Genomic DNA, 25,669 nt, shown 5'->3' on the forward strand with positions numbered 1-25,669 from the left:
GCAGGAACCCAGAGGTCTTTGGAAGCTGAAAGGCAGGTGGGTTCTAGCATGACTCTTCCTCTGCTAGTGTAGTGGTTCTGCGGACATAATCTCTGTTGAGTACCTCCACCAAACACCTTGACTTCTATGGTCCACCAGCTGGAATAAATTTTAACTCCCTTAATTTCTGCGTTATTTGTTCATAACTCAATATTATAGACAGAAGCATCAAATCCACTGAGGTCTTTTTTGCGTGTCAAGTTGCATTCCATGTGCTGGGGATATACTCACAAACAAAATATATAAAAGTGCTCTCCCTTATGAAGCTTATGGTATTGAAGAAAGTGCAGACAGTAACGATAAATATGATAAATAAACAAATATTTAGTAGGATGATGTGCCTGTTACTGGTTTTCTGGAAGTAAGTAGAGGGCATATCTCCTATTTCAGCTTCTGTAATAATCAAAGTGGGCACTTCATCACATATATGCAGATGGGCAGTTCCCAATGTGGGGAAGAAATGGGATGTTGGAGAGGCAAAAAGAAAGAAAGAAAAATATTATAATATGGATATCGTTTAATTTAAAGAATGGATGAATACTTATTATTATTTCACACTTACCCAGTAATATTTATTGACCTCTTTGTTCTAGGTACCATACAAGTCAGCTTCACATATATTATTATTTCATTTTATTCTCTAACTATCTTATAATATCTAAATTACTATCCACCTTTTCTTGAGATAAGGCAACTGGGAGTTCAGAGTAGTTGTCTAGCTTATTTGAGGTTGGACAACAGAATTAATTCCCAAGTCCTTTCATTCTATACTCTGTGTTTCTTTCATTATGCTGTTCTTCTGGTTAAGAGAGGTTTGGTTACTGGAACCTCCAATGATAGGAAGTTTATTGTGTGTTCTACTACCTTCACGTGGTTCCCGTTCCTGACCCTCACACATGATAAAATCCAGAAATGTCCCTAATCCACAGAATGAGCCTTAACCATAGCCTTACCTATGGCCTTCACCAATATTTCAAAATAATAACTGGCCTCTACTGCAGTTCAGGGCTGATTATTTCTACTTCTGGGGATAAGATATCAGAGGAAGAAAAGCAATTATTGCATCTTGCACTGACTGAGGAAGTGCTTCTCAGCCATATCAAGTCAGATCAAAAAGTACATAAAACTGCCAAAAAAAATTACCAGCAAGTAGGAAAGTGTTTCCACTGACCTCAAAAGCACTCAAAGTGTCACTTATCTGGGGGTCACAAGAAGGACCATTATCATTCCTTGCTTTCTTTCATTAAGTGTTTACACTTGGCATTCTATTTGGCAATAAGCTCAAGGTTATGCTGTCAGTGCAAGATCATTAGCTTTACAATTTTTCAAAAAGCGTTTACCTTAGCAAATGTTCATCCCAACCTCAGTGAACATGTTTATGTCCAGGTGTAAATCCTGTTGCTGGAAGATCTGCTTGCTAATTACACTGGCTGCTGTTCTTTATTTCTCTGTGCATGAATTGGGCAGCAGAAATTCATCAGAAACCTTCTCTTCCTGAACGACATTAGCTGAAGATTTTAACATAAGCATGAGTTGTTGTACCTTGGTAAGCAATTTCCTCCTGCCAGCTGTCCAGGGCCAGGTCTGAGGAGCTGTACCTCTTTCACCGCAGCATCATCAAGGCAACTAGAAAAGGTGACAAACGTCTAGTTATTTTTGGTTAAAGCGGTATCAGTTCGATGTCAGAAAATGTTCAGGCTGATAAATATCTTCCTTTTTTTTTTTTTCTTTCTCTGAATGCTCTTTGAAAAGGAAAGGGGATGTGATTTAGAGGGGAGGTAGAAGGGGTTGGTAGATGAAAATGAGACTTCGAAGAGCAACTAGAGTACGGTGGATACTGTGTTCAGGGCTTACGCTACAAGGGTGACACTGCCCCTACCTTCAAAAAAACCCCCCAAACCACAAAACCCTCAGTCTAGGGGACAGAAGACCATGTAACAACGTAGTTGCAATATATTGCAATACATGTTTATTACTCGGATTGGCTCAGGTGATTATAGAGGCCAACCAGGAAAGCTGATGTAAGGCAGTGGAATAAGGAAAACGGTTAGACTTTGAGTATGTTGGAGTGGCTGCAATGGGGCGTGTGTTAGAAGGTATGGCAAGATGAGAGGGAGGAAGAGTTAAAAAATGTTTCTAGAGTTCCAGGAATAAGAGGGAGGGTCTGAATTACGGCACATTTATCAAGGATGTAGTTGAAGAAACGTATGGATGTAGAGACTAGGTATGTGGACTGATTGAATGGGTGAAGTTAGGGAAAGCAAGTAATCTAGGATAACTTCTACCTTCAAGACTTGAGCATCTGGGTGAACTGTAGGGCCAGTTAACAAATAAAAAATAGATGCAAACTGTTCTAAAGCCAATTTGGCAGATCAGAAGACATCAGCTTATTTGGTAAATATGGTAGCCTCTGGTGGAGCAGAGGTAGGTGGGGTCTAAGCTTTCTCTTCCCCACAACCTTGCTACTAGATGGTGTGCCACTGTGAAAGCCAGTCTTAGGCCAAGTTCTACTAAAAGCCCAAATGTGCTTAGCCAGAAGTCACAAAAACAGTGCCACACTCTGCACAAACCACCTGACTAAGCACCTTGCGGAAAAGGCTTAGGAGAAGTGATTCCAGAACTTTCTGAGAAAAGGGGCAGCCAGGCTTCTGGCCTGGTTGGGTTACAAAGTTCTGTGTGGAGTGGGGGGTTGCCCCACCACTGGCATGTTAGCCTCAGGCTCTTGTCGTGTTCTTACTCCATGTTTGTGCAAATGAAGACTGTAGAACATAGCCAGTCATTTTTCTTGAACACATTCATATCTTTAATAATTTTTTTTTAAGGTTCTAATAGCACTTAGGCTAATTACTTACTCGAGGGTCTTAGATTTTGATAATGGTAATTCAAATATTTAGTAAAAACCCTCGGAGCTTGATTTCTGTTGGGGTACTTGTAATACTAACTAAACCCCCCTGGGGGTGTAGCATGAAATTAACTTGTATAATTGTTTAAAACTTAAAAATACTCCACACTGTTTATGAAGTAAAATTTTAAGTAAATTATCAATATAATAGGAAGGCCTGTGGGAAAGTCTTAGATACAGTAAATGTACAATGTCTTTGGTGACTAAGTGTATACATTTGGCAGGTATTTACATATTTAAATCTAAAGTTAAGGAGCGAGATCTTAGAAATGTAGAATTAGGCATCACTAATACAAAGAGAATTGCTGGAAAATGAGGGACAAAATGAATTGGTCTGAGTAGTATACATATAAGTTAAAAATTCATTTGCATAATCAACCCTGGGTAGATTGATTGATTTCCGTTCCTCATGGATAATAATCAGAATGGTTGCACTCATTGCTTATATTGACTTATAAATCCTCAAAAGTCCCTGTAAGGTAGGTGTTATCATTGTACCTATTGTAGATGAGGGAACCAAGCCACAAATAAGTTAACTTACTTGCCCAACATCTCATCACTACAAAAAAAGCAATGTGATGCCTGTGCCCTTTGTTACTAAAATAAAAATTAATGTCATTTTAGCAACGGAGACAAGGGAGGTGGTTTTACTAGGTGAGTGAAATGTAGGGATTTTCTTTTATTTGTTTATATCTAAAACAGAAAATCAAGTTACTCTCTCTAAATAAAAGCTGTTTAAATACTCTGTTCCCGGAAGGCCCAGGCCTGTCTCAGAGCTTAATGAAGCTTTTTTCTTTTTTTTTAAAGTTAATTAATTTATTTTGTTTACAATAGTCTTTATGTTTCCTTTTTTGAATGATAATTTTACTGAGTAGAGAATTCTAAGTTGATTTTTTTCTTTCAGCTCTTAAATATTTCACTAGCTTCTTGCTTGCATGGTTTCTGACAAGAAGTCCAATGTAACTTCTATCCTTACTCCTTTTTGGGTAAGACATAATTTTTTTCTCTGCCTTCATTTTACAGTTTTCTCTTTTTCTTTGGTTTTTTCGGCCGTTTGAATGTGACATGCCTATGTATTGATTATTTAGTATTAATCATGCTTGGTATTCTCTAAACTTCCTTTACCTGTAGTTTAGTGTCTGTTACTGATTTTGGAAAATTCTCAGACATTATAAATATTAATACTTCTTCTGTGTTGTTTTCTCTTTCTTCTCCTTCTGGTATTTCAATTACAGAAATGTTATACCTTTTGAAATTATCCCACAGTTCTAGATGTTCTAGTTCTTGAATTTTTATTCTTTTTTTTTCTCTCTTTGCATTTCAGTTAGAAAGTTTCTAGTGACATATCTTCAAGTCCACTTCCTTGGCTGTGTTTAGTCTATTGATAAGCCCACCAAGGCATTCTTCATTTTAATTACAGTTTTTAATCTTTAGCATTTTCTGTTTATTTTATTATATCTTTCATCTCTCTGTTTACAGTACATATCTGTTCTTCTATGTTGTCTACTTTTTCATTAGAGACCTTGGTATATTAATCATAGTGTGTATATTCCCTAACTGATCATTCTAAAATCTATGCCATCTCTGAATCTAGTTATTATGCTTGCTTTTTCTCCTTAGACTGTGTTTTATTCTTGCCTCATAACATGCCTTGTAATATTTTGTTGAAAGCTGGATATGCATAGGATAATAGGAACTAGTGTGAGGTTTTATGTTAATCTGACTGGGACTTGGGCCATGTTTAATATTTATTGTAGTTGTAGGTGACAGAGGCTTCAGTTTCCTTTAATGTCCTTGTTTGTATATCTTCTCATCTTGGGTTTCCCAAAGAACTGCTTCTTAAATAGAATTTCTATCTTGCAGCTCTTTCAGCTGTTATCCACTATTATTATACTGAAGCCCTGTTGATGTGATGGTAGGGTTTGGCGGGGATGAGAAACGTTCTACAATTTTATGATTGAATCTCAGTCTTTTAGTGGGTCTGTGTCCCTGGGCTGTGACTTTTACAGAGGTTCTAAACTTGCTTTTATCTCTCCATAGGTGAGATGGGAGAGCTAGAAGGAACTGGAGTTGGATAATTGCTCTTCCCTCAGGTGGATGAGGGTCTGGCAAAATTGTTTCTCTTAGAGATTGGGCTTTTGTTATAAAGAATGGATATTTCTCAAAATGATTTATTTTGCCCTCTCCCTGCAAGAAATTGGTGAATTTTTTTCTTGGCTGTTCAGCATGAGAACCTGGGGATTACAAGGAAGTGTGTGGGCGCCCCCAAAGACTGGGCCCCCAACAGTTCTTACTCTCAAGCTAGTCTGCACTCAGTCTCTAGCCACTCATCAAAATTATCATTTAAGTATACTTATCAGTTTTGGGCTCCAGTAGCTTCTAATCCAGATAAGCTGATGTCAGCTGTGTTTGGCTGTGATTCTCTGCGTTCACCTGTCTTTCCAACTTTCAGGGTAGCAGTTCGCCCCTGTGACCTCAATTTCTCTGGCGAGTCTAAGAAACATTGATTTTTAGTTAGTTCAACTTTTTCATGGTGTAAAGATGGGAACCTCCAAGTTCTTTACATGTTGCAGCTGAGACCAGAACTGTTTTACTTATCCTTTTAAATGATCAACTGCTAATTTTTTCATTTATTTATTATAATACAATTGAGCTTAAGCACTTGGATTAATGATTACAGAAGAACTACTACTGATTGGTTACAAATTGTTTCAGCCTACAATGATGGGATTCTATTAGACTTTCCTTCTACCAACCCCACCCCCCAGCCCCCGCGCCACTTCCTGACTGAAATACCAAAGTCTGTTAAATGACTTCCGGTATGCTCTGTTCAAAATAAGGAAATAGTCAACACTGATGTATGCCTGCAGGTGGCCTTTAAGAGTAATTCAACACAAAGAATGTTGCCACAGATCACTTTACTCTTCAGTGAAATCCTACAACATCAATTTGGGTTTATTGGTGCAATATGGAGACAGAGAACCCAGAGAGAATGGCATTCTGCCAGCTAGCTCTCCAGGCTTCCTTTCTCAGTGCCAGTGAGTCCTTCTCCCTGGACCCACATTAGTATTTCCTAGTTCATTCCCTGCCACCCACTCATATATCAGGATGTGATCCTGGAATCATCTGCTTCAGAATTACTTGGGCTATGAGTTTAAAAGTGCGTGTTCTAGATCCTGAGTCAGGATCTTGGGGTTTGGGCTGTAGAATCTGAAAATATAATTCCCTCGTCCTCCTGTTCCACCATCACAACCATAGTTTTTATATTCACTTAAATTTGAATGCCACTGCTCTTAGATTAAACATTTAAGAAACCACTAAGTTAAACTGAGTTTGAATGCACTGCATGCAATTCAAAGGTATCAAGTGGGTATATACTATTACTGTGCTATAAAGAACATGAAGGTGTGATCCATGTCTTTAAAACACTCAGATTTAGTAGGGGGTCAGAATAAAATGACTAATTATGATGCTTATCAAACTTACATACATGTAGTACTAGAAGCAGGAAAGATCACTTCTGAGTAAGGGGATCAGGAAAGATTAGTGGAGGAGGTGAAATTTACATTTAAGCTTTGAAAGGTAAAGAAGGAAAGGTGTGTGTTCTAGGCAGAGGGAACCCCAGGAGCAATAGCAAGGACCTTGGCAATGACCGGCGGGTGTGTGGCAACTGTGCGAGAATTGGGAGGAGGAGATGAAACCAGAAAGTAAACTGGTGACAGTCCTTAAATTCCAATGTAAGAAATTCTGTTTTATTCTTATAAAAGGAAAAGAGGGAGGGGAATTATTGAAGGTTTCTGAACAATGGGTGACACTGAAATATTATGGTAGAAATGTGAAAGGGCAGATCAAGAAGAAAGACAGGTGGCAGTAATTCATGTGATAGATGATAAATAGGTAGTCTGCATGGTAGCCGTGGAGGTAGAGAAAGTATTTGAAGTATATTGGAAAGGTTTAGATTTGCTGCTAGTTTCAATTTATTTTTTTAAAAATTGAGTAATATCAAAGTTGATGCTGAGGTTTCTGGCTTGTGTAAGTAGATGAATGATAACAATAACCAAATGCAAACAGTCTTAAATTGATTGGGTGATGCACCCCTCTTAGATGCTTTCATAGATAAATACAGTCTCTAAAATCTGAGATGATGAAGATTACCTATTATGCGTTAAGGGCAGCATTTCATAATGAAAGCAGGTTCTTAGACAAAATTCTGCCTCCCCCTTAGACATTTATTATTTTCTAAATAGGCATGAAACAGTGCATACAAACTGTCTTGTAATCTTATTGACACTCCATCTCTCTGTGCTCTTAGGTGATAATGCAACTTGCATGAAAGTTTCACCTGAGACAGATTGAACAATACTTTAGAGGCAGAATGTGGTCACTTTTCTAGTAATTATCAGGAAACAGGGATTTTCTGATCCAGTGGCTGGACCCCCACGGGTCCTCTAGGGATTAAGTCTTGAGTGAACTAAGAGTACAATTCGCCGGATTTGCCAGGTTCTTATTCTGCGTTCATCCAAAAATGAGAAGTATCATTAAAATAGCCTCATCACTTAAATATTAATTTCACCAATGAGAGCTCATTTCTGGCATTCATCATACTAACCCCCCTAGAAATGAGATTTCCTTCAAGACCACTTACTGCCTAGAACATAGTTTACACAAACATGCACACATTTGTATCACCCTATGTTGAAGAACTTTGAAGTAAATTTTACATATTATAACAGCAAGATCTGGAATACAAGAAGAGGAATGATTTTAAGGAAGGAAAAATAATTTGCTTATGTAAATCCTGACATTTAAAAAAATATATAGCTGTGCATAATAGGTGGATGTTTGATCATTAAAAACAATCTCTTTTCAAATTTATTTATTCTTTGCTTTTCTTTGGCACCATGTAAAATCCTCTGCCAATAGAAGTATACAGCAAAAGCTAAAAGCAGTTTTCCACTAGCATTTTTTCTTGGGATCTGCATTTGAGAAAACTGGTTTTCCAAAGGAGTAAAAAAGAAAGATCATATCATAGCAAAAACTGGACAAAGAAATGACACATTCCAACATGTAGGAATTTTGTGTGTTAATTCTCACAGAATGCTGCAGAAAATGAAGCATACAATATGTTTGTAATCCAATTTGATTCAGTGATACTGAGACTTCCCCACCTTAATTCTACAAGATGTTACAGGGAGGGCATGAAAAATAAATTCTGTTTGTAGGGCCGTGGCAAGGGACCACAACGGCACAGGCAAAAAGACAAAATGAGCTGACCTCTACTGGAAGAATCTCTTTGATCTCTCCCTCCATGCCTCCTGCTGTCTTCCCATCATACTACTGGTATGAAGTCTGGGTGTAAGCACAGAGCAGGGCTATACATATTGTTGGGGAGGAAGGAATTTTCCTCTACCCTTCTAGGTTCTTCTGGCTGATCATAGAATGAAATTGACATGAGACAGGTTAACAGGAGAAAATCAAACAAAAGTTTAATAACATATGTACATGGGAGAGACCCAGGAAAATTGAGTAACTCACCAAAATGGCCAAAGCCCTCACCTTAAATACCACCTTCAGCTAAAGACAAAAGAGGATGTTTGTTAGGGGTAGTGGTTTGAGACCTCAAAGTGGAGGGAGGCAATTCACAAGGAGATGGAAAAGCAAACGTTTGCTGGGCCAGGCAGAGACAATGGGACACAGAGTAGACTCTGATCTCTAGGCCCTGCCTAGAGTTTCCTCCACCAAAACTAGCCTATATTCTTTGCAGATATCTCTGGTGATAGCTCTATTCTGGGACAGGCCCTCTATCTAAATTCTTTCAGGCAGTTAAGGGTTAGGCCAAAGTTTCTTCCTTAAGTCTTTTGGGCCTTCCTAGTGTTTTCATCTCAAAATACTCTGCAAGCCAAAGAGATAATTTAGGGTAGAAAGCTTTGCTCCCCTACCATAACTATATATCTATAGATTACTTATATGTCTATAAATTTGAATCTGGCTGTACTAGTTCTGCAACTTTATCCATGTTTCTGAACTTCTCTTAGCCTCAGTTTCTTAATCTGTAAAAAAGGAGATAATGACTGTGTCTATCACAGAGATTATGTGGGGATCAAGTGAGCTAATGAGTGTGAAGTGCTTAACAAAAGGCCTGGCTCACAGTAAGGGATTCAACACATGTTACTGTCTTCACTGCAGTGCAGTGTTGGGTGAGACTGAACTCAAAACTGTTGTAGCAGCTGTGGTCCTTTGCCATGGCCCTGTTGTTTTTTCCTTTGTTGGGTAGACCCAACAATTTACCCTGTGGCAGCTCTTCTGTGTTTAGGTCATAGGCTGTTGAGTAGTTCTTAGTTACGTAAAGGTAAGGCTGATTTCCCTTGAGGAAGAAGGAGTAGGGCATTGGTCATGGACAAGGGGATTCCCTCTTGGTATGTAGAGGAGAGTAAATATGGGACCCAGAAGCCTTCTGGGAGGAAGAGAGACCTGCATCACCTCCTTGAGGTTCAATATTATCAGCAACTCTATAACGGATTCCCATGCTTTCAGTTAGTTATCTGGCAAGAAGGAACATCAAGGGCCCCAAAGGAGTGTGCACCATATAGGAAGGGAGGGTCTAGGCTCAACACCAAGTTTAAAAATGCTTTGTGGGCAGGGCTACTTTCAATGCATCATGATACCGAAGCCAAAGGACTCTCAGGACCCAGCATCCTGTCCATTGCATTGTGCTCTGTATGAAAAAATGGCCATACACTGAGGATAAATAAACTAAAGAGCTTCATTTTGGGAACTTAAAGCGGGGGTGCGGGGGGGGGATTCCTCTTGATCCTATCCCTTTTAAAGGGTATAAATTCTTAAGAGAGTCATCTCAGCAGTGTGAATCAACCCCTGTGACTAAAAGGGACCAATTTCCAACAGCAACCACATATGGCAATAAGGATCAGTAATGATAATGGACTAGCAGACTTGGCATATCTCTCAAATGCAGATGGGCTGAGTGACCTGGGGTTAACAGTTGAAGTGAGAACACTTCAGGGAGGTGTTACTGGATTCTGGATAATTTGGGCAAACAAGTTTTAAGAGATTAGTTATGAAAATGAAAGGGATAAAATCATATATTATGTAAAGCTCTCACACCACATACATTGTATTCATCCATCCTTCCATTCATACATTCATCTATTCATTTATTCATTCATTCATTCATTTATTCATCCATTCAATATGTATTTATTGAAGATGCTATTTAAGATAGAAAGCTTTATAAGACACGCTTTTTGCTATGAAGGGGCCAATAATCCCATCAACCAGACAGGTTTCATGGAGCAGCTCATGAAGGAATATCATTACATTTAATTTGTTACTATCTTTCCAATGAAACATTGCATACTCAGAAAATACAAATCATCATCTCATCACAGGTGCTGAAATGGTTCACTTTGTGAGTGTATGTGTGTGTGTGTGTGTGTGTGTGTGTGCGCACGCACATGCATGCATGCTTACACAAGCTTTGTGTTTAGAGATTTTGGGGGTGTACAAAATACTTACGCTAATCTACTTGGTTTTAGTGTAGTGACCACTATCTTGGTGTGGAAATTTGTTTTGCAAAACAAAATTAAAGCTCCATAACACACTACTTGGAGAAGAAAACCTCAGAAAGCATGCCATGGTGGGGTCTCCCTCCTCTACCTAGGGAGACAATTCAATATCAGATTTGGCTCCCATGGGAGCACTGCTTGTCTTTTCTTCTGATGCCCACACTGGAAGATGTACTTACAGAGACAGCTTGCCTAATCACCTGGTAATGAATATCCATCCCCTGCCACATCAGCCTTTATGGTTCTAGAATAAGTGAATTCCCACCTGTTGTGGATTATCGGATATTTCTGCATCTGCTCAATAAGGGTGATATTATTTTAGTGCAGTAAAAACAGGACTGCATCTGTGTATCTGTCTTTGTTTCTTTGCCAGTCTTCTATATTTTGCTTTTTGATCTCAAGATGCTGGAATAAACATGTTCTTTGGATGCAAGAAGACATCTGATCCAATATTGCCTAATTAACGTACTCTCTTAAAAAGCATCTCAATATCCTTAGTCTTTGAGTACCCAGGCAGAATGATGAAAGAGCTTACTGCACTTATTTAAGAATTCCTATTCATAGCAGCGTCTCGCTGAAGTATTCTAATCAGCTGTCAGGACAGGCAGGTCTCCCCATCGCTTCTGGACAGCCCCAAGGCTCACAGAAAGATGGTGGAGAGGGTCAGGCTGACATACTGTTTTGCTGTTTTAATGAGCACAAAGTAACTGATTTTGCTGAAAAATCTCTCTGGATTATGACAGACAAAACATCTCTCACAACATGATAGGTTTTCAGTGGGCAGCTCTGGTTTCTTCCTGTAGAGGCTGCCCATCCAGCTTGCCTAGTTTATCCCTTGTTAATTTTTATCTAGTTTTATCTAGTTTACCCCTTGTTAATTTTTTTGCCGTGACGACTCAGCCCCAGCAATTGCCCAAAATGCACAAATGCAAGATTAGAAAGCAAAGGCAGAATACGTCATATATATTTTTTTCACCTGGGGTGTCCAGTGGTAGAGGCTGACATCAACTGTTGAGTCATTTTTTCTATTTTGTAGTTTAATTCCTTTTTCATGGTGAATGCTTTCTTGTGAGCATTAACATATGATACAAAGACCTTCACACTTTGTGATCCCTCTCTTTATGTCTTTTCATATGCCTCCACAACCCCTGACTAGCCTGCCAGGCCTCATGCCACAACCTGTAAGTTCATATATATTCCAACCTTGGGTTACTTTTTTCTTCCACACAAAGTATGTGACCAGATAAACCAACCACAGCACTGCCCATTGGGAAGAATTTCTCTTTCCCATGTCTTTCAAGGTCACCCCTGAATGAGCCATATTAGATTTGCTGTTCATATTTAGCTGACTCTCATATACCAAGTCAAGCCATCCATAAACCAAGCTTGGGTTTTTTCCTATTACTTGGTCATTTGGGATCTGTCCTATGTCCATACAAGAGATGAGAGAAGTATGCTATTATGATAGATATGGATGCTGTCTTAGTCAGTTCAGGCTGCTATAACAAAAATATCATAGACTGAATGGCTTAAACAACAGACATTTACTTCTTACACTTCTGGAGGCTGAGAAGTCCGAGATCAAGGTACCAGCAGATTTGGTGTCTGGTAAGGACCGTCTTCCAGGTTCATAGACAGCTGTCTTCTTGTAAGATCCTCACGTGGTAGAGAGATTCCACTCTGGGCTCTTTATCTCCTTATAAAAGCACATATCCCACCATGGGGTCTCTACTCCCAAAACCTCATCCAAATCTGATAGCCTCCCAGAGTCCCCACCTCCAAATGCCATCATATTGGGGATTAAGCTTCAGTATATGAATTTGAGGAATTCATATGCAGATGCCATGGTGGGGAGGGGTGGGGTCTGGCCTACCTTCTTACGCCCCTTACTTGTGCTCTCTCATCCTGCTTGTGCTTGATACCAGATGTATCACTTTCATCTTACAACGAACTGTTGCTGGGCCTACCCAACCTATCACTGGACCATAAGCAATGGAGCTGTATGATCAGATGGTGTCCCATCTCTACCACGGCCTAATACCATGTCAGGAGTTGTTTTACACATATAATTCTCTGCTGCAGATGGCATGGCCTTGCTCCAGAAACCCGGGGGTCTATGTTGTGACTCTTTCAGTGGGGCATGGCACAAACTCCACTCAGCCTCTTTATTCATCACTGACGCCACCAACACTGTAGGGTCTGCAGATCTTATGGTCCAAGTGGTGGCAGAGTTGCTTGCCCCTCATCTTAAACCTGCTTCAGTCCTTTCCTGATCAAGGCTTAAATCCACTTAAATCTAGAAGCCTTTCTCATTGCCTGGTATGTGAACTGGGGCTATATTTCTATATGTGAAATGTAGCTCATCATTAGGCAGTGTTCTTCTTCTCCTTCTCCTTCTCTTCCTTCTCCTCCATCACCGTGTTCTTCTCCTTCTTCCTCTTCTTATTCTTCTTCAATTCTCTTTTCCTTCTTTTTCTGTGATAGGACATGCAAGATACACTAATTTTGAGGAGGATATCTCAGTATGTTCTCAACCACTGGACCCCTGAAAATTTTATGAATGTGTCAGGCCCCTGAATTTTCTCAGGACCCATCATATCTCTTTCCAAGACCTTCTGTATGCTAGCCATCTTTTGCTCATTTGGCCCTATAGATATAATATCATTGATAAAGTTAGTCAGTGTGAAGTTCTGTAGGATGTCTAGGTGATCCAGATTTCTTTGGATGATGTTTTTATTAAGGGCAGGTGAGTTCTCCATGGGTAGCACTGTAAGTAAATATTTTGTTTGATCCATGTGAATGCAAATGGCTTCTGATACTCCTTTCTGACTGAGATAGAAAATAATGTATTTATGTTGCTGTAGGAAGGGTGTGGCCCTGGGCAGGGTGGCTCTGCAGCTGAGGCTGACCAGAGGAGCTGACAGTCAGAGGTGTCTGCTGACAGCATCCCTTGCAGCTGGGCAGCAAGTCCTTTGTAGGGCAGCACATCTCCATGTTCATCACAAGTCATTAAGAGGCTTTTTATTGACATTGTTGGTGTTTTTGCTGCTGTTGCTTTTTTTTTTTTTTTTTTTTTATTTTAAGGAGTGGACCAGAGCTAGAACTGAGATACAATGATTACATTTCTACTTGCATGTTATCTGTGTATGTAAACCCAGACACATCTACCTCTTTATTTTCCTATCTCTAGACTTAGGTTAACTTTCTGAAGAACAGTATATATTTCACTTCATTGTATGAGCTGAAATCTTTGCAGGTAATCTTTCAGTCCTTATGAAGATCTAAGTTACAAGAGCCTCTTCTGGGGTCTTTAAATTGGATGCTCCAACCCACATTTGTTGCCATTTCCCTGTTGCAGACAGTGAACTCACAAACTAAGAATCCTAGTTAAAACAAGGCCTGTTTGGTGTGTCATCCTCACACAAGCAGGAGATGAGTAATTTGTCCAATTGTGGAGAAGGGACCTAAAGACAGCAAAGTCAAAGCTAGGTTGATTTAATTATCTTATTGTACTGATGGGGTCTTGACATCCATTCTTTGTCAGAGTGATCTTTTAAAATATGCTATATCTAATGATATTATTTCCTACGTAAAATTCTTTAGAGGTTTCCCATTATCTTGAGAAAAACATGCAAAGTCCTCAACTTGGTCAAGAGGGCCTAAGCATGATCTGCGCCACCCACCTCTCCCACCTGAGAGAGGAGCTAGAGATACAGGAGTGAGCCTTAAAAACAACTAGAGAGAGAGAGAGAGAGAGAAATATACGGTAAGTACACGGTTACACAAATAATAACTTAATCAGGCTTAACAAGAAGCACTACCATTACTTCTGGGTTTTTTTTTGAAGGTAGCCTGTTGTAAAAGCTAATGCAATCTTTTCTGCCTCAGCCTGGCATTATTCTCTGGCTTTTGTTTTTTGTTTTTGATTTCACAAGAACGTCCTTATATCTGTGGATTCAGCTTTGTTCAGTCACTGTGTGACTCCTACCAACATTTCTCAGTGTCCCTGAAGAGCCATCCTTAGCAGTGAGGTCTGTTCTCATAAGTCAGCTCCTGTTTGGAGTGCGGTGGGCATTAAGATATTTCTTTTCCCCCTCCTACTCGGTGTGTCTGGTGGGCAGGGCTAAAACACAGCCTGGTCTCTTGTCTGCCTTCCAGCTCTACTGGTATCCTTCCCTGAATCCCACACCACTTAAATATAAGCCAAGTGCCCCAGAAATTGCAAACTTGTCCATCTCCCAGCTCTGGGCCATCCCTGTGCCCCTCCTTGGACCTCTCCCAGGAATGCTTCCTGCATCAAGCTGGACAGATTACTCTGGAACCATGACCACACCGTGACAGATTCAGCAGTGTCTGCTGCCACCCCTCCCCCTCACTGGATCCCTCGGATACAGAGCATTTTCTGCCTTTTTGGACGGCTGCTCCTCGGCCTTTTCAAATGGATGAACCATGCAGGGAAATGAAACCCTTGGCCCTGACTCTTGTTTTCCTCAACGCGCAGACTCATTACCCTGTTTTTTCAGGTTGGGCCGTGACACATATGTAAGCCCTTGGGTTTTAGAAAAACACTTCTCTGCTCTGTCCTTTAGAAAGGACATCAAGGAGTGAGGCTGGTGGTGGAGTGGAGTAGGATACAGCGTACATCCACTACCTGGAACTAAGAGGTGACTGATGATAAAATGCCAAGGAGGCAGAAGGAGAGGACATGAGGCGTCTCCTCCCTGACATTTTGCTCTCCACCACAGCCATCATTCTGCTGGATCTCAGGCTGGAGAGGCTGGCTGGGACACTCACACTCAGACCCCACCCTATTGCTTCAGTTAGCGCTGTGTGTCAGTTTTCTCTTCCAGCCCATACAAAACCAATCAAATTAATGGATGCTGCTGCTGGTTCTCACCAAAGGCCATTAAAATATAACTCTTTCATGAATAATTCTGAACATTGACTCAAAGCCGTCGATTACAAGGACTACGTATTTCAAATGGGAGGAATAATTGATGTTTTCAATATGTAAATGGCTTCTAAGGAATTCTGAGATACAAGGTATAGGAGTACTGCTATAATCACAGTTCATCTGAGTTTCAGAGCTCCTGACTTGTGTTTCTTTTCCAATTTTGGCTTCCAGAGAACAACACGTAAAATCCCGCAAACTGTTCCATCATCTCTCTTCACTCTGTGGTGCCCTGCCCCTGGATTCCCTGAGTGCTTTGGGTCTGCAGAGAGCTATGAACTGCTCACAAAGTTACATAGAATGAAGTAGTGTATTTCCTTTCTTCTAAGAGACAGCGTCTCAGGATACACAGTCAGTCATCATGTCACTGCCTACCCAATATCACAGTAACCTCACCCGTGCTAATCTGTAGTAGAAGCAGCTGACCCATCAGGTGAGGATCTAGAACCTCTGTCTCAGGATTAGAACATAGACTTCCAGTTGCCGCTCTGATTTGTTTCTCTTCGCTCATGCTTTGTCCTGGTTTGGTTCTTAGCTCCCATCTTGAGCCTCCTTTACTTGAGGAAGAGTTTGTACACATTTTTTGGCTCAACTGTGACGCTCCCTTTCAATTAGATTTTGGTTAACTTTATGTGTCAAGTTGAGGGGGCCTGGGATGCTCAGGTTAAATATTGTATCTGGGTGTGTCTGTAGGAGTGTATCCAGAGGGTATAAGCCCTTGAGTTGGTGGACTCAGTAGATTGCCCTCCCCAGCGTGATTCGGTATCATCCAATCCACTGACGGCCTGAAGAGAATGGAAGGGCAGAGGAGGGAGGAATCTGTCCCTCCTTCCTTGCTTTACTGATTGAGCTGGAATGTCTCATTTCATCTTCTCCTGTCCTCAGACTGAGATTTGTAGCATCAGCTCCGTTGGTTCTCAGGCCTTCAGACTCACACTGAATTACGTCACCACTTTCCTGGGTCTCCAGCTTGCAGAGAGCAGCTGTGGGACTTCTTTGCCTCTATTATCTTTTGAACCAATTCCTCATGATAAATCTTCATATCTGTATGTACATATCTGTAGCTCTTATATCTATATCTCTATATTCTGTTGGTTCTGTTTCTCTAGAGTACCCTCACTCCCCAGATCAAACGTAAATAATGACTCTGCCTCCTACCTAACTGAAAGGGTTTGTTTGGCAGAGTTCACTCCCCTACAATATTTATCATCAAGGGGATCAGAGAATTTGAGAATATTATGCTACACAAATGAGTCAGTTCTAAGCACATTGCTTCACTACATAATTATTCAATCAAATTTTACCTCACGTTATCATTATATGCAAGATCAAGGAGTTTATAATTGAACAGGAGGTACAGACATGCAAACCTAAAAGGAAGAGAATGTTAAAGACGCTTTGATAGATAAAAGGTAGGTCATGTAGGAATACAATGGACGGGCAGTAATTTTCACTTTGGAAGGGGAAGAAAGACTTAAAAGAGATGATAGTTGAGTTAATCCTAGGTGTCATGGTGGAAAAGGGAATTCCAAACAGGAGACACTGTGACAATAGCAGAGTTGAGCGGTACGGTGGCTCATTAGGAAAGTAGTAAGTAGTTCAACATGGATGGATGATCAGAACCCTCTGGGCATGGAAGAGTCAGAGAGGGTCCTTAGTGCCAGAGAGGATTCTGCATTATATGAATGGTCCCCAAATTGATGTTTGTGAGACAGTCACCTGCGGAACTTTTAAAACTCAGCTCAGCTGCTGTTGTATCCTAAAGCCACTGAGTATGAACTTGCAGACGTGAGACTTGGCTGAGTTTATATTTTGTAAATGCTGCTCTGACTAGAAATTACCCCAATTGTCCCTGTCCTTCGTGGGCAGAGAGCTGAAGGCGTTTCCTGGCATCCCGTGCAGTTAGGCAGACCCCCCAACAGAGTTCTGGCTAACGGCATGCAGAAAGTGATGTATGTCACTTCCAGGTCTCTTCCTAAAACTTTCTGTAAGATTTTACTCACCCTCTCTCTTTCCTTACCAGCCAACTAGATACACAGAAAACTTAGAGTCAAGGAACTGCTTGTTGGAATAGGTTGGATCCCCACGTGGCTGAATGGAAGGCCAGCCAGTGGACACCCAGTTCAATGGCAACATGAACAAGAAATGAAATCTTACTGCGTGAAGGCATTGGGAATGTGGAATTGTGCACAATAATATTAAAAACCACTACTGAGCAATCAGTGGTAACTGAAAAGGTGAAGTAATATGATCAGACTCTGGAAAGATTGTTCTGGTGAATGTGTGGAAACTGGATTACACTGGATAAGGGGAGCATTGGGAAGACCAGTTAAGACAACACTGCAGCTATCCTGCAGAGAGACGATGAGATCTCTGCATGGCACTAGGTGATAATGACAGACAGTAGGAGAGAAGACCTGTGAGACACAAAGTAAATACAATCTATCCCCACTGGAAGCCATTTGGATATGTAAACGGCAGGATCTCCCAGCTTTCTGGCATATTTCAAGCCCTAAATACTGCTCTTAAAATTAAGAAACATTATAATTCGTTCAAGGATAATTTTATAGTAATTTCATCGTTATCAAATCTGAATAGTAAGTGTTAGAGTTCCTGATGTGGCCATTGCTCTTTCTCCGATCTTACACATTTTGTTTCAGTCAAGAGTGACTATTTTAAACTGCAGATCTTTTCTGGTGTTGGTTAGATTGAAGTCAACAGGGCTATCCAGATAAAATAATGAATTCAAGGCAAATAAGCCTATAAGCTGAATGGAAAACCACCATCCTGTTTGAAAATATCATTCTGTAAAGCACCATGGCTTGGCCGAGGTGTCAGCTCGATGCCCTGGGATATGGAGGTGGGGTCTTCCTAAAAGGCAAGGCTGGGGTGACACCCTGATTCAGAAATGGCTACCTCAACTGCGTCCAAATACAGCCGGAAGATGCTGAAGGGCAGGGGCCCAGGTGTGTGTGTTGGCTCTCATTTAAATGCGAAGACACAAGCACTTTCACGTCAGGATTTATGAAAGGTGGTGGATTACTGGCATGATGAGAAAGTCCCTATAAGAGAAGCTGGTAAAGCAATCATAAAAGGAAGGAAATAATTGAAGAACTGTAGAGCAGAGGAAACCTTGAGGAATAAGTTTGGCCCAGCAGCTCCAAGGGATTATGGCCATTGATTTCAGACAATTTAGTCACTTTCTTTAAACGAAGGAACATGGACTTCTGTTAAAAGTGAAAAGGGATTACATTGCAGTTTGTAGACTTCAAAACAACTACAGAGAGAGAGAAAATTGGGAACAAACTGCCTAACCATATTCAAGGGTGTCTGGAGCTGTTGGTGAAGGCAAGCACAGTGGGCTCCCTGGAAAGGGGGGCACTGGAGGGAACTGGAGCTCACGTCTGTGATATTACCTTCCAACTGCACGGCTCACTGCAGTTCACAGAATGCGTTCACATACAGTCTAAGCTGATTCTCTTAAAAAACTCTGTGCGCTATTCCCATTTTGGGGATGAGAAACTAAGGTTCATAGTGTTCAAGGGACATGTTTTCAATATCAGTGCTTGTTTATACCACAGTATAGTTTGCTCACCTTGGTAAAGATTTTAAAAGATAAATTATGGACGATTACTTCAAAATATAGTTGTTTCCAGAGCCCATATTCAAATTATGCTTTCTAAAACTGGCCAATCTCTAATCAATTTTTCCCTAATTTAAATATTCATACCTACCTATTACTCTTCTGACATCTGCCTGGGGATGTATTCAAAACGTGCAGAGGTCCATTCTTTCCCCTCCCCCCAGGAAAGTGAAACCATGAAAGAAACCAATGCCAATGCTGGAAATTGTATTAGGACAAATCTGTGCTGTGGTTTTATAAATGTAGCTTAAATCAGAACACCTGGCAATGAACGGAATGCTTCTGCCATTTAATTCAGACTTATCTTTTCGATCATATGATTTAACTTGTAAATTGCTTCCAGACAGCTGTTAGAAATTATTTAACTTAGATTCTTGAGAGATAAAAACGGCTAGAAATCAAGCATCTTATGATTTTACAACTGCTCCTCAGGTTATTCTCAGCAAAGATCCTGTTTGAAACGGACACTCTAGTTTGGCTGGATCTTTAAGAAGGATTGTCATGGAAAATAATGGGGCTTTGGAGTCAGACAAACGCGTTCAAACACTAACTCTGCATTTGCCAGCTTCGTGACCTTGAGCAAGTTAAGAAACCTCTTTGAATCTCAGTTTCATCATCTATAAGGTGAAATTAAGCATACTTACCTTTAATGGTTAATGTGAGGATTAAGTGGGGTAATTTGTTTGCACATAGAAAATACTCAAAACGGTATAATATTAATGAGGGTTGAATAAAGATCTAGAGAGAGCAAGATATTTATTAAGATGAGGAACATCTATAAATTTGTTTTATTACTGTAGTTCTCAGCTATAAATTATGGTGGTCCTTCTCAATCATGCAGGTTAAGTCCTCAAAATGCCCAATAGCACAATTATTTGGTGTTAAAAAACTTAAGACCTTATGAAAAACTGTGTTAGAGGACAGAGCTTTAGAATAAACCTATGAAATACATTGTATGTGTTTTATATTCTCTGAAGTAAAATAACTGATACTTCACACACAATTAAAATAATATCGGTGGTATTTTACACATGTTAAATTAGTAATAATACTATCTAATTTTGTTTCTCACTAAAATTTTTCAGAATGTCTATTGCAAAATATTTTTATTTACAAGATGTCGGCTTTTATTTGCTGATAATATGTTAACAGACAGACTCTGCCCTCGTGTGTGTTCTCCCGTTAAGGATGCTTCAGTCTCTCTGAAATGTTGTGTCGATTTTGTCCTTCTCTTCTCGTGTCGCCCACTCTCCCCACACCTACTTCTGTAGTTTGTCTCCCAGGTCCCACACCTCCTCTCCCCGGTCTCACCACACTCCCTGGGGCAGAAGTGGCATAACTTGAGTGCAAGCAAGGATGCTTAAGAAACCAACCAACCAACCTTTTGTGTAACCCCCTCAGTTGTGTTGAACATATGTTTTTGAGTCTCCTGCCTAACAGGTAGGAGTACTGCACTCATGACAACTTTACGTTGAAGCTCCTTTGACAGCGTCTCCCTCCTCTCCCTGAAGTTTTAAAGCTCATTTGCACTACAGCTGCCATTTTTCGTTTCCAAGTCTTCCTTGCTGCTGCTTCCATCCATTCTCCACCATCTGCCTTACCTTGTCTTGCCATTATAAATATCCACAGCTTTTTCCAATTATCTTCAACAAGAGTGACTTGTGAGCTACAAATACTACATCTCAACTTCTCTAATTGTTCAAATTATAGTACAGTTCTGGTCCAGCCGAAATGGTAGTAAGCCAAACATGTATGACCTCGAGTCTCTTATCTAGTTTTGTTCTCATTAATCACAACCCCATGCACACAAACATCTTTAAAAATGAAAATAGGGATCAAGGAGAAAAGTGCCAGTTTATCTGTTGTGAAATGAATTCAGTTGCTCTACCCCTCTTAAGGGCAGGGCTGGCTAATACGCTAGAGTTGTGTCCTGAAACACAAAGCTGGAGGAAATCAGGCCAGCTAGAGTGAGAAGCCATTTCACTGTCTGAGGGAAGAAAAGACAATAAAAGCACAAGACCCAGACTGGGGTTGCGTATCCAAGAGTGTTAATTTAAAATAAGGGTCAGTTCACAGTGAGGACAGATAGGTGACAAGCAATGGTGGGGTGCTGAGATTTTGGGTGAATGTCAGATAATACAGTGGCATCATAAACCATTAGTTATAGGGGCAGCTAAGAGTGGTTTATTAGCATTACCTTTCTTTTTTAATTTTTGAATTTTATTTATTTTTTTATACAGCATGTTCATATTAGTCATCAATTTTTTCCACATCAGTGTATACATGTCAGTCCCAATCTCCCAATTCATCACACCCCCACCCCCTGCCACTTTCCCCCCTTGGTGTCCATACGTTTGTTCTCTACATCTGTGTCTCAATTTCTGCCCTGCAAACCGGTTCATCTGTACCATTTTTCTAGGTTCCACATATATGCATTAATATACAATATTTGTTTCTCTCTTTCTGACTTACTTCACTCTGTATGACAGTCTCTAGATCCATCCACGTCTCTACAAATAACCCAATTTCATGCCTTTTTCTGGCTGAGTAATATTCCATTGTATACATGTACTACATCTTCTTTATCCATTTGTCTGTTAATGGGCATTTAGGTTGTGTCCATGACCTGGCTATTGTAAATAGTGCTGCAATGAATATTGGGGTGCATGTGTTTTTTTGAATTATGGTTTTCTCTGGGTATATGCTCAGTAGTGGGATTGCTGGGTCATATGGTAATTCTATTTTTAGATTTTTAAGGAACCTCCATGCTACTCTCCATAGTGGCTGTATCAACTTACATTCCCACCAACAGTGCAAGAGGGTTCCCTTTCCTCCACACCCTCTCCAGCTTTTGTTGTTTGTAGATTTTCTGATGATGCCCATTCTAACTGGTGTGAGATGGTATCTCATTGTAGTTTTGATTTGCATTTCTCTAATAGTTACAGATGTTGAGCAGCTTTTCATGTGCTTCTTGGCCATCTGTATGTCTTCTTTGGAGAAATGTCTATTTAGGTCTTCTGCCCATTTTTGGATTGGGTTCTTTGTTTTTTAAATATTGAGCTGCATGAGCTGTTTATATATTTTGGAGATTAATCCTTTGTCCATTGCTTCGTTTGCAAATATGTTCTCCCTTTCTGAGGGTTGTCTTTTCATCTTGTTTGTAGTTTCCTTTGCTGTGCAAAAGCTTTGAAGTTTAATTAGGTCCCATTTGTTTATTTTTGTTTTTATTTCCATTACTCTAGGAGGTGGATCAAAAAAGATCTTGCTGTGATTTATGTCAAAGAGTGTTCTTCCTATGTTTTCCTCTAAGAGTTTTACAGTGTCTGGTCTTACATTTAGGTCTCTAATCCATTTTGAGTTTATTTTTGTGTTTGGTGTTAGAGAGTGTTCTAATTTCATTCCTTTACATGTAGCTGTCCAGTTTTCCCAGTACAACTTATTGAAGAGACTGTCTTTTCTCCATTGTATATCCTTGCCTCTTTTGTCATAGATTAGTTAACCATAGGTGCATGGATTTATCTCTGAAGTTTCTATCCTCTTCCATTGATCTATATTTCTGTTTTTGTGGCAGTACCATATTGTCTTGATTACTGTAGTTTTGTAGTATGGTCTGAAGTCAGGGAGTCTGATTCCTCCAGCTCTGTTTTTTCCCTCAAGACTGCTTTGGCTATTCAGGGTCTATTGTGTTTCCATACAAATTTTAAGATTTTTTGTTCTAGTTCTGGAAAAATGCCATTGGTAGTTTGATAGGGATTGCATTGAATCTGTAGATTGCTTTGGGTAATATAGTCGTTTTCACAATATTGATTCTTCCAATCCAAGAACATGGTATATCTCTCCATCTGCTGGTATCATCTTTAATTTCTTTCATCAGTGTCTGTTTTCTGCATACAAGTCTTTTGTCTCCCTAAGTAGGTTTATTCCTAGGTATTTTATTCTTTTTGTTGCAGTGGAAAATGGGAGTGTTTCCGTAAACTCTTTTTCAGATTTTTCATCATTAGTGTATAGGAATGCAAGAGATTTCTGTGCTTTAATTTTGTATCCTGCAACTTTACCAAATTCATTGATTAGCTCTAGTAGTTTTCTGGTGGCATCTTGAGGATTCTGTATGTAGAGTAACATGTCATCTGCGAACAGTGACAGTTTTACTTCTTCTTTTCCAATTTGTATTCCTTTTATTTCTTCTTCTTCTCTGATTCCCGTGGCTAGGACTTCCAAAACTATGTTGAATAGTGCTGAGAGTGGACATCCTTGTCTTGTTCCTGATCTTAGAGCAAATGCTTTCAGATTTTCACCATTGAGAATGATGTTTGCTGTGGGTTTGTCATATATGTCCTTTAGTATGTTGAGGAAGATTCCCTCTATGTCCACTTTCTGGAGAGTTTTTATCATAAATTGGTGCTGAATTTTGTCAAAAGCTTTTTCTACATGTATTGAGATGAGCATATGGTTTTTCTTCTTCAATTTGTTAATATGGTGTATCAGATTGATTGATTTGCATATACTGAAGAATCCTTGCATCCCTTGGATAAATCCCACTTGATCATGGTGTATGATCCTTTTAATGTGTTTTTGGATTCTGTTTGCTAGTATTTTGTCGAGGTTTTTTGCATCTATATTCATGAGTGATATTGGTCTATAATTTTCTTTTTTTGTAGTATCTATGTCTGGGTTGGTATCAGGGTGATGGTGGCCTCATAGAATGAGTTTGGGAGTTTTCCTTCCTCTGCAATTTTTTGGAAGAGTTTGAGAAGGATAGGTGCTAGTTCTTCTCTAAATGTTTGATACAATTCACCTCTGAAGCCATCTGATCCTCGACTTTTGTTTGTTGGAAGATTTTTAATCACAGTTTCAACTTCATTACTTGTGATTGGTCTGTTCATGTTTTCTATTTCTTCCTGGCTAGGTCGTGGAATGTTATACCTTTCTAAGAATTTGTCCATTTCTTCCAGGTTGTCCATTTTATTGGCATAGAGTTGCTTGTAGTAGTCTCTTAGGGTGCTTTGTATTTCTGCGGTTGTAATTTCCCCTTTTTCGTTTCTAATTTTACTGATTTGAGTCCTCTCCCTCTTTCTCTTGATGAGAATGGCTAATGGTTTATCAATTTTGTTTATCTTCTCAAAGAACCAGCTTTTAGTTTCATTGATCTCTGCTATTTTTTTCTTTGTTTCTATTTCATTTATTTCTGCTCTGTTCTTTGTGATTTCTTTCTTTCTACTAACTTTGGGTTTTGTTTGTTCTCCTTTCTCTAGTTCCTTTAGGTGTAAGGTTAGATTGTTTATTTGAGATGTTTGTTGTTTCTTGAGGTAGGCTTGTATTGCTATAAACTTCCCTCTTAGAACTGCTTCTGCTGCATCCCATAGGTTTTGGATCGTCGTTTTTCATTGTCATTTGTCTCTAGGTATTTTTTGATTTCCTGTTTGATTTCTTCAGTGATCTCTTGGTTATTTAGCAACATATTGTTTAGTCTCCATGTCTTTGTGTTTTTTACGTTTTTTTCCCCTGTAATTGATTTCTAATCTCCTAGCCTTGTGGTCAGAAAAGATGTTTGATATGATTTCAATTTTCTTAAATTTACTGAGGCTTTATTTGTGACCCAAGATGTGATCCATCCTGGAGAATGTTCTGTGAGCACTTGAGAAGAAAGTGTAATCTGCTGTTTTTGGATGGAATGTTCTATAAATATCAATTAAATCTATCTTTTCTATTATGTTATTTAAAGCTTGTGTTTCCTTATTAATTTTCTGTTTGGATGATCTGTGCATTGGTGTAAGTGAGGTATTAAAGTTCCCCACTATTATTGTGTTACTGTCAATTTCCTTTTTTGTAGCTGTTAGCAGTTGCTTTATGTATTGAGGTGCTCCCATGTTGGGTGCATATATATTTATAATTGTTATGTCTTCTTCCTGGATTGATCCCTTGATCGTTATGTCGTCTCCTTCCTTGTCTCTTGTAACATTCTTTATTTTAAAGTCTATTTTATCTGATATGAGTATTGCTACGCCAGCTTTCTTTTGATTTCCATTTGCATGGAATATCTTTTTCCATCTCCTCACTTTTAGTCTGCATGTGTCCCTAGGTCTGAAGTAGGTCTCTTGTAGACAGCATATGTATGGGTCTTATTTTTGTATCCAATCAGTGAGCCTGTGTCTTTTGGGTAGAGCATTTAATCCACTCATGTTTAAGGTAATTATTGATATGTATGTTCCTATTACCATTTTCTTAATTGTTTTTTGTTTGTTTTTGTAAGTCCTTTTCTTCTCTTGTATTTCCCACTTAGAGAAGTTCCTTTAGCCTTTGTTGTAGAGCTGTTTGGTGGTGCTGAATTCTCTTAGCTTTTGCTTGTCTGTAAAGCTTTTGATTTCTCCATCAAATATGAATGAGATCCTTTCCAGGTAGAGGAATGTTGGTTGTAGGTTCTTCCCTTTCATCACTTTAAATATGTCATACCACTCCCTTCTGGCTTGTAGAGTTTCTGCTGAGAAATCAGCTGTTAACCTTATGGGAGTTCTCTTGTATGTTATTTGTCATTTTTCCCTTGTTGCTTTCAA

At 39.6% G+C, this 25,669-nt stretch overlaps 1 protein-coding gene across 1 annotated transcript in view; it reads right to left on the bottom strand.

The window, feature by feature from the left end:
* Positions 1-622: 622 nt before the first annotated feature.
* Positions 623-25,669, bottom strand: part of TMEM117 (transmembrane protein 117) — a 564,965-nt gene continuing 539,918 nt past the window's right edge. Inside the window, exon 8 of the mRNA XM_060166509.1 lies at positions 623-1,665. Within this exon, the coding sequence (XP_060022492.1) occupies positions 1,643-1,665 (23 nt within the window). The 3' untranslated portion in view covers positions 623-1,642. The remainder of the gene's footprint in view (positions 1,666-25,669) is intronic.

This window comes from Lagenorhynchus albirostris, chromosome 11, assembly GCF_949774975.1.
Source record: "Lagenorhynchus albirostris chromosome 11, mLagAlb1.1, whole genome shotgun sequence".
NCBI classification, from domain to species: domain Eukaryota; kingdom Metazoa; phylum Chordata; class Mammalia; order Artiodactyla; family Delphinidae; genus Lagenorhynchus; species Lagenorhynchus albirostris.